The sequence below is a fragment of the Anoplophora glabripennis genome, unplaced genomic scaffold (assembly GCF_000390285.2).
Source record: "Anoplophora glabripennis isolate ALB-LARVAE unplaced genomic scaffold, Agla_2.0 scaffold196, whole genome shotgun sequence".
NCBI lineage: Eukaryota > Metazoa > Arthropoda > Insecta > Coleoptera > Cerambycidae > Anoplophora > Anoplophora glabripennis.
The window spans coordinates 378,471-389,269 of NW_019416363.1; the positions used below are offsets into that span (position 1 = coordinate 378,471).

The window sequence follows — 10,799 nt, forward strand, 5'->3', positions numbered from 1 at the left end:
AAGCAGATAATACGTCCCCGAAGGTTTTTGATGCGCTGTATCCGAATCTGGCCTCAGAATCGACCCACATTATAGGTTTCCGAGCTATTCTAACCTAAATGTGTAAAAAACTCGGTTTTTGCTACGTTCAAGGTTATATGACATCACGAATAATTTTTTTTCTAAAAATCAATTACACCACTGAAAAGTAGAATTTTTACCCTTCAAACCATTCTTTCGATTTGAAAAAATATTTTTCGCGAAGATATCGTTAATAGGGTTGTCCACTATAAAAACATTTAAAAAAATTAAGTGGTGTTTTGTTCGACATTCCACATAGCCAATTGCATTTTCTCCATAAGACTCCCGAACTGCATTATAAATTTCCATAAATAAATAGGTATTTTATATAAATAAACACAATAAAATCATTCGTTAAAAATGTCGATCCTTACCTGATTGCTTTTATACCTCTGATTTCGCCAATATTAAAACGCTTGTCTCTTTTTAAAAATTCAATTCATGATCATAAAAATATCAATCAAATATCGGTAAAATTTGCGAAGTAGTTTTCACAAATCCCGATTCACACATTCTGCTTTAATTATAAGAGAAGCTATTAAATGATTATTACTAAATAATATTTTACTTAATAAAGGAATTTGAAGATTAAGGAAAATAACTCGTAGACTTGAAAATATTTTATACGACTGTGTCACTGACAGACTGACACTACTGACAGTGTTGACAGAGCGTCTTCTTCCAATTTTTTTCCTTTACGCAATCATTTACACATAATTTCACTACAAGGTGCCCCTTATGACGTCACAGCCGTATTGAAATGTTATAAAAGAATCAGTTTTAAATAATTATTTTAAAACTGTTCTGACGCATTTCTGAATCTCTAATTGTGTATACACACTAGTTAGTACGTGTAGAATTATATTATCTACTTTTTGAAATTTGGTCAACAACCCTATTGAAAATTACTACTATTTAAACCTTTAGATTAATCTGCCGTGGGAATGATAATATGGGGTTACGTGGTGCTTCGGGTATAAATTTTGAGTTTGACTTATCGTGGGTTTAGAAGATGCTGGTTACGACGCACTTAGGTTAATCTTTCGAAACTTCAGCGCCTGCAGGTTATAGTGTACAACAGTTTATAACCTTAGTATAGTGGAAATTCGTGCACCTTGACATTTTAGGTTAGGGAATCTCAAAAACGTTAGATCATTAGAAAATATTGAGATTAAATTCGAATTCAGCGACCCAAAAAACATAGAAATACGCCATGTCTCCTAAAAAATTTCTTAATTTAGCCATGGTGTAACAAAGTAGCTGAAGTAGTAATTTTCAATTAACTTCTTGGCAAAAATGAATATTCTTTCAAATTGGAAGAAGAGTTTTGAAGGGTAAAGATTCTACTTTTCAGTGGTGTAACTGATTTTTAGAAAAAAACAATTCGACATGTCATATAACCCTGAATACAGCAAAACACTGTGTTTTTTACACATTTAGGTTGGAATATCTCGGAAATATCTTGGTGATGGGTCAATTCGGATTCGGATCAGTGCATCAAAAACCTTCGGTGCTTTCTCGCTTCTTTGTTGGCCTGTGTAATTTTAAGGGAAAATATCGGGGCTTTTTCTTTCATTGTATTTTCTATAATTAAAGAATTAAATATTTTTTTATTGCACTTTCACAAAGAAAGAATACAAAACATCTAAGAATTTGGTACTTGATGCTCGGGTTGTAAGGACCTTATGGAGTGCAATGGCATTTTAAACATTTCAATAAAATATATACCGTTTCCCAAACGGCCCACCTTCCATTCCATGGCACCATGAACTTTCCCTGGACTCACAGAAGAAATTGATTTGCACCAAGGATTGTCCCTAAATATTAAGACTCATAAGTATATTTTTCACCTCATAGATTTTTAAGGTTTTGCTAATATTTGTTTGCTTTCAACGTTACCATTAAATTTGGTAAAGTTTTTCGACTGGTAACATAATTTAGACTTAATTTTTTACATAATGTTTATTTTTCTCTACTTGAATTTTGTGGATTTATAGAGAATTTAAGTTATATGGCCTTAAAGCCGGGGTTTTAATAATGCCCGATTGTAAGAATATTGATTTTAATAAAAAAAAAACTAAACCTTTGATCTTCATTAATTCAAATTAAGTAATTGGTGCAGGTATCAGTTTTTTGTTGATCTGGATATTTTACCACCTGTGAAGAAAAAATTAAAATTAATTAATTAAATCCTTGGGCAAAAATCAGTCTTGGATTACTTTATAAAACTATGTTTGTCTATTCAAAAACATGGTATTAAGAACAAACAGACAAATAGAAAATACACATTACTATATCACTCAATTCAATTAGCAGACGTTTCAAAAAACAATCTGTTTCGTTCTCGGATCTAGAAATGAAGTTTCTTTTTGAAATCCTGTATGTATGACAATTTGAAGTTTATTTGCTTGAATGTACCCACAACTAAAGACGTCATATCATATTTATTCGACTATTTTAATATTTGTAGCTAACAAGGATCCAAGTTCACCAAATAATTTGATACACATCTTTCACTATTTAGTAAAATAGTTGCGGTTTCTTTTAATTCTCTTTTGTCAGTATTATTTTCCTTCTCAAAAGTTTTGGTCCCACAGAATTATATGACTGTTTTGCTAAGCACGTTTTTGATTTGATTCAAATACTCATTTTTTAATGTAATTTTTGTGTTCGTTGATTCCAATATTTACAGATCGGGAGATATCCTGAACATAACATTAATTACATTCATAAAGTATACTATAAAATCATTTTTTCTCAATTCTCAATACCATTATTTGGACGTGTTTTTTGACAAAAAGTTCTTAAAGTATTATTTGTCTCAAAAACTATTCCAATGTTAAATTTCTTACCTACTTTTTTTTCATAAATACCTATTCTTAATTTTTCCCAGTAATATCACAAAAATATATGGAACTTTAATTCTTTTCATTGTAACAAAATTTGCTTTTTTTTCAATATTCTTAAACACTGTCAACGAAATTGCCAGAGTATCGATTACTTGTTAGTTATTTTTCATGAATTTCAATTGTGAAAAATTATTAAAATTAACATACAGGTACTGTATACCTCCTAGTAGGGACATGATTTTATCAACTACCGAGTTTCCCTTATTGATTTCTCATATGGTATAGGTATACTAAGTATTAAGTGTCAAACATCTAAAATTGCTACATTGTTTTATACATATAAAGAAAATACCTCACTCTGAAGTAAACTCAAACGTTACTTTTAGCACCTCCGTGCTGTAAAATAAATATTTATATGACTTAGATGCCTAGGTTCGTAGACTGTTGTACCTGTTTTTAATACTATCTTCCATATATACATTGTAACCGATCTTTCTATAATGCATAATGCATCAGTCTTGGTTACACAGCACCTGCAGTTCCAGAGGTAACGTATATATAAATTTCATTCACCTCTAAGGAATACGTTTACAGAAACCTATACAATTTGTCGATGGCTGAACAGATTGACAGCGACCTATAAATATATAGATAGAAGTTGGTTTAAAAATATATTTGTGCACAACAAATCGTTTCACAAACGCAGAGATAGATTCTGGCGTATATTTTAATATTTTCTAGTTTCCTTCGTTAATTTTATATGAACATTAGCAGGTACATTGCCTTGAGTTGTATAAAAGTAAATATGTTAGGTAATAATAAAATCTATCTACCTACACATTTTACAACAGATGTTGAAATTGTAAAGTAAACAGCGTCATGGCTATTAATATTTATAATATTGGACGACTGGAGTTTTCCTGCATCCTAAAATAATTAATCTTCTCTATTAGATAAAGCTTTATTTGGCACTCATTTTTTTCAAATAGAACATATAAAAGTTTAACTTGATTTTACTTGTAGAAGCCGTTTACTTCTATGAATATTACCACAAACTGTAACTTTAGTGAAATATGAACATATTGTTGTTTCTTCGGATGTTTGTAATGAAGAAAAACTGCTTTAATATGAAGATTTACTTAAATTATAAGATTATTATTAGATTATAAGATTTATTTAGATTTATCTCTAAAATTATTCGATGCACAGATTAATTTAAAACATATCCTCATCATTACAACGAAAAGGCGTATCTCATTTTATTAAACTTTCAAGATTCGACAGAACATCGTTCTTTGATAGTGGAGATACGCCTAAAATTTAACATTAGTAGACATTTTGTCACAATATACAAAAAGCTATTACAAATTTGTTATAAAATAGTATAAGGTATAATAATCATACATTATTTAATACACGGATATATAATTAATTTTAGTTTCTAACCTCACTTGTAACTATTAACACAATATGTTGCAGACGAATGTCTAGACAAATAAAGACCGACTTACTTGATGATGAGCTCAAATATATTCAAATTGTGAAAAGTAATGCAAATGAAAAACCTCTGTTTATGTAGTGCCTATTTTTAGTATACAATTTCAATGTGACATGATGATTTGAATAATGGTTGTACTACTTCACGTCAGTACAATTTTGAAATTATTTTTTAGACAACTTACATGAACTTATGTGATTAGCATCAACTGTAAAGTGGTGTACAAATAAGTAGCTATGGAAATCAAATAGGGCAGGTGCAGGGATAGGTAATTTAATCCAATTATTCATTATTGGTTCTGTTTATTTTAAAACTACATAAGTTAATATTAGTGATACACTTTTTGGTGTTTTAGTTTACCACCAATTTGAGACTTTATAGAAAAAGAAGAAGCCCCACATTATATTTTAACAGAAAATACATTTAAATAAAAAATATTTCTGTTTTATTGAAGAAAATAAATTTTTAACACAACCAATTTTCTTACACTTAATATATTAATTTATTGATATAAAGTACTTACCATGCCATCTGAAACACTCTTATTTTCATAAAAAAACGTTATTTTGTTTTAAATTTGCTACTTTTTATACATTAAAATATATATTTACTCTAGAAGAAATTTTTGTTATTTTCATTTAATTTTATTTAAATAAATAAATTCTTCGACGCAAAGAAAAATATTCTTCACACCATCGAATATTTATGTCAACTTTAACTTAATATATTCTCTTGCACCGGATTTTGATAAACAATTTCGAATTTATTGTTTGTGTCTAAGCAAACTATATTTATAATAAATGAATTACTTGAGTAAATTTAAATTTATCTTTTGAATGCACATTAATCTAGTCATATTGTTAATACTTTTGACACTTGATTCTAAATTTAATTTTTTCTAAATATTTTGTTTTATAGGTATATGGTTCTGTTCTATTAAGTTATTGTTAATTCCAGTTGCAAGGAGGTCACTTAAAAAAAAAACAATGCTCAGAAACAAGTAGAAATAGTAAGGACTTTCTATCGTTGATATTTTTGTGAGTTTTATTTGTGAAGGATTATGTTATAACATAATACAAGATCGAGTGGAAGATATTTCTTTGAAAGACTACAATATTTAACGATTTCAATTATTCACAATCAGATATTTATGTGTACTTAGGTTAATAATATTGTTTGACTTCATTTTATATTATTTTTAGAAATTTCTTTGAATTTACTTGAATTAACGATACATTTAATAAATTAATTTATTAAAATACGAAAACTAATAATAAAATATAAATTTTACAAACATGTCAAATGACTTTGTTTATTAAATGGTTATATAAAAATTCTAGTAATACTTACTTGAAGAGAGATAAAACAAATATATGACATAAGCTTTCTGAAACATCCAATATTAAATCGAATTAATTTAGGTATTAAGGAAATAAAATGTTTTATTTAGAATTTTATTTAGGAAGAGACTTGTTAAATTATATTTATTATGGAATATCGCGAATAGTTCGCACCAAAATTATTATTTTCATCCAATTTGAGATGCATCAAACCTTTATAAATAAACAAATAGGACAAATTATAATAATTAAGTTTAATTTGTATTAAATTTCGTTTTATTTCATCTTTCTTCCTTCAGAGCTTTTTTCAGACATTTAAATGGGCTGCTTCTTGAGTAATCGTATATATTTATTGCTCATGTCTTTGGAAAAATCAGTGTCGTAGCTAATACCTCTTTTTATTTTTTAATGAAATATTTGTATGTAAACAATTAAGAAATAAAAATAGGTATCGAAAAAATAAATTTTCAATCCCATAGGTCAAAAACGAGACGTTTTAAGACATTTGTTTATATGATGTTTCAAAACGACGTGAAGAATGAATATTTAAATGGGTTACCTACTTAATTATTTCAAATTACCGAGGACCACATTATAATGTAGTCAAAGAACAAAAAGAAAGAAAGAACGCAGAATAATAAATATATGTAACATTGTTCTTTAGAAAAGAAACGTCAAAAATAACACTTTCTAGTAAAGAGATGCACAAAATAAATAAATTAAGTATGTTAAATACGTACTTTAAAGAGTTTGAAATTCTGCATGTCAAATAAATTTTACTGTAATGAAAAGTCAAAGTCATCAGTCATCAAAGTCATTTTAAAGTTATTCCAGTTTAAAAAATGGTTTTTTACTTTTTTTTAGAGTAAGATACTGATAAATTATTTGATAAAATCGATTTCTTAGTTGTCTTCTTGATGCAAGAATATTTTCCTTAATTATTTATTTTTGTCTATAGTAAAATGGATGTTAAATAGTCAGATATTTCAAGTACTTTAATAATTTTTTGACATTTTCATTAATTTCTCAAAAAACAAAATGGTTGGAACATTATATTACCATTATTATTATACCTACAGCTCTCAAAACTTAGTATCGGAAATTGTTCTACATTTGTCTGATTTAATTTAGTTTTATGGATATTTTATACTTATAAAAACATACTGTTTTTATCCCATAAAGTGAGTGAATGATTTTAGTACTAAAATTAATACTTGAATATTTAAATGATCTCATTTAATAATTAAAGATTCTAGAAATTTTGAAAAACTAATAGAAAATCTGGAAAAATTTTGTAGACAATCTATAGGAATTTAGGAGTTCAAGTAAAATAAATCTAGAGGTAAGGCCGCTTTCAAGAGTTAACTTCTTGACACCTATTTATCATTTTCTGTTGTAGAATTCTAAATAATAATGAATAATAGAAGGAAAATTGCATTAACAAAATACTTTATGACGGTACTAATTCAGGTTTTCAGGATCGATATTATTTTCAGCTTATTGCACAACTCTATGTAATCAATATTGACAGTATAAGGAATCGAGGTCGTAAATACCTACTTCATACCCCACACTGAACCTGTTTCCTATAAAAATATGAAATATTCGAGGAAATATTCTTCAAACATTCATCGTAAAAGGTCCCTCCCAGAATTATACCTCAAAGGGTTTGATCTAGGGAATGGCAGAAGACTGTTAACATACAAATTTTACAGCCTACTTTATAACAATTCCTATGCATTTTCCATTTTTAAAGGGAAATGGAAAAGGAAAAAGGGGTCTTTATCGAAATCCGAAGTTTATGGCGTCTTCTTATACCTATTGCCATATTTTGGAATTTCTTCCAGTTTGGCTTGCCGGCGAATTTATCAGCCGGTTATATATGAGTCCTACAGTCTGTATCCCATAAAAATGTACAGAAAATTTAATGACAACTTAAAAAATTACTTTCTATCATAAGAATAGTAGTTACTCCTAACATTTTATGTGATGTTAATTCTGACAAAATATTTCAAATAGCTTAAAACAATCTCTTGTAAAATCTAATATAAAATTTAGAAAGACTATCAATTAAAAATCATATACCTATGAAGATTAGAAATTAAAGATTGTTTTCCAATGATGTATTCCTAAGGAATCAACATGGAAAGTATGTTTCTTTCTCTACGAAAGACTTACACACCCTACGAAATAAAAACATTTTAACCCTGCTAAATATTACCTTATTCCTAAAAATTGATGTTAAGCACAAAGTCTTAGAAATTATAGAAAAAATGCATTAGAACACCCAGCGTTAAAGATAGGTTCCAATATAAATACATATTTAAACAGTTTGAAAAATTGTTTTTGGTGCTTTTACAGATCTCTAGAATATAATAAATCTAAGAGTTAGAAAATTGCCTCAAAATGTACATAAAAATATGTAATTTGTATTAAAGTGTATACAAACAGAAACGAATAAAAATCAATGTTACCCACACCGAGTCTCAATTCCTTCGATTTCTTTGTCTTGGGGCAATCCCACTAAAGAATATGAAAGACACTTACCATAGCCTGGCTTAAAATCCCACCGCATATACATATCGCACATATTAGATACGAGATCTGCAACATTTTCCAAGAATTTTCACCAGTAGCACCGCACTAGCGCGATCGCGACTTTGCCGTTCTTGGGTGGATTCGTAACTGACTGACGGCAGCTCCACCTACCAGGAAGTGAGTGCGCACGCGCACTCTTAGTCACCAAGAGATCGGTTATCTCCCGTGGAAGTCGAGGAGGAGAGAGATGGGGCACGAAACCGATGTTACGAGGTGAGGTGGATGTCTAGTCTGCACTCTTCCCTCTTGGAATCCTCCGTAATGGTCGCATAGTTGCCGACAAAGTGGGGTCTTTGTTGTAGGTGTGAGAGTGAGAGCCGGGAAGCAGCAACGGCAGTGGTTGTTTACAGGGGGTTTTCGAATTGTATCAATTATGTCTTCCCAACGAAGATTTATATAAATTACCATAACAGAAAAATATCTTTTGGAAAACTGTCATCAAAAGTCAACATTTTCGTTAAATTTTCAGCTGACAAAGTGAGTCTTCGTTGCCACCTAGCTGCAAAATACTTTTATGTTCTAGAACGACAAAATCTTCTTCGCTCTAGAACATAATACAAATGTCAAAATAATTTGTCATTTTTTCGCAACTTATTTATTATTTTATTAATTAAACAGTGTACATTTTAAGTAATATAACATTTCAATACAAAACAATAACTATTATAAACAGAACGATCACAATTTACTTTGCACTACATGTAAATTGAAAGTGCCAATATTGCAGTGTTTTAAATTTATGTCAGATTGAGTGCTGTCAGTTATTGTAGCTTTTAGTTATTGGTGTTCAATGAGGCTGCTGCTATGAATGTTAAAGTTTGCTGCGCACGTTGTATCATTGGCAGGTTCCGTAGGCTCTGCTGAAGGTGGTAACAATTTGTTTACGATTAAAATTTTATTTTGTATAGAATCTTATATATACCTGTCTCCGCTACCATACTAGAACACCACCCCCTATGTCGTTTATTGGTGGTAATATCGGCCCCTGCGTCGGGTAACAGAGTCGCAGAAGAACGTCTAATGTAGTGCCCTCTATAAACTTCCGGATGAGGCAAATTAATAATAATAATAGCTTTATTGCTCACCAGTTACCCCATTTACAGAGCAATTTTATTTTACTTCCAAAAATTATAAATAGTTATTTAATCTAAATACAGATACAATACAAACTTAGTACATTAATTACGAAACAATTAGGTATACAAAAAAAATACAAAGATAATCCACATATCATCAAAAGATACGTTCCTGATTTAGTAATTGTATAGCAACAACCAATCAATATACGCTCAAAATTATCAAAATGAATGTCACACAAGTGGCATAATTTATTAAAGTTATAACACATTACATATAAAGGTGATTTTAAAGTAAGATTCGTTCTAGGAATGTTAAGCAAAAAGTTTTCGCATGTCTTGAGTGTTCTCTGGGTATATTAAACTGAATTTGAGACAGAAAAACAGAGCAATCAATACTGTTATGTAATATTTTGTATAAAAAAGACAGTGAAGAACATTTTCTTCTTACGTCTAAACTGGTAATATCAAACCTTGTCAGCAACATATTGTATTGAGTATCAAATTATGGATAATTTCTAAGTTCTTTAAAATACAAAAATTTAAAAACTTTCTCTGAATTTCTTTCAATACTGATTTTATAACACTGATAATATGAATTCCAAATGATGCAACCATATTCTAATTTAGATCTGACAAACGAATAATATAATGTTTTTAAAGTTTTAATGTTGCTAAAGTTTCTACAATTTCTTAATATGAAGCCATACGATTTTGCTGCCACATTTATTTTAGTGAATATGTATTCCCAAAAAGATAAACTATAATCAAAAAGTACACCAAGGTCCTTAACGGTTTCATAGCGAGAAAATGCAATGTCAGTAATAACATATTAAAAAATAATAGGTAGTCCCTTCTTGGTATAAGAAACAATTTTACATTTGGGTATATTAAGATGCAATTTATTATTTGAACACCAAGTTTGCAAATTGGTTAAAGACTTCTGTAATTTTAAGCAATCACCTATGGAATAAATCGATGTAAAGATTTTCATATCATCAGCAAATAATAGCTTATTGCAGTCAACTACTTGACAAATGTCATTAATAAAAATTAGAAATAATAAAGGCCCTAGGTTTGAGCCCTGAGGGACTCCTGAAGTTGCAAAATAATTCGGTGACACAAACCCATTATATGAAACAAATTGGACTCTATTATTTAAGTATGATTTAAATAGTGATAACGCGTTGCTATTGAAGCCAAATTCGACAAGTTTCTTTAAAAGGGTTTGGTGATCAAGTCTGTCAAATGCCTTTGCAAAATCTGTATAAATGGTGTCCACTTGACCGCCTTTATCTAAAGTATCAGATACAAATTGAGTAAATACTATCAAATTTGTAACAGTGGACCTGTTCATCATAAAACCGTGCTGTTCCAC

The 10,799-nt window shown here is 29.2% G+C and overlaps 1 protein-coding gene across 2 annotated transcripts in view; it reads right to left on the reverse strand.

Annotated features, from left to right (window-relative positions):
• LOC108908328 (amyloid-beta-like protein) overlaps positions 1 to 8,421 on the reverse strand; it is a 311,252-nt gene extending 302,831 nt beyond the window's left edge. For both annotated transcript variants that reach the window (XM_018712357.1, XM_018712356.1), the window contains exon 1: positions 8,295 to 8,421. In XM_018712357.1, the coding sequence (XP_018567873.1) occupies positions 8,295 to 8,360 (66 nt within the window). In that variant the 5' untranslated portion in view covers positions 8,361 to 8,421. The remainder of the gene's footprint in view (positions 1 to 8,294) is intronic.
• Between the last annotated feature and the right edge of the window lie 2,378 nt (positions 8,422 to 10,799).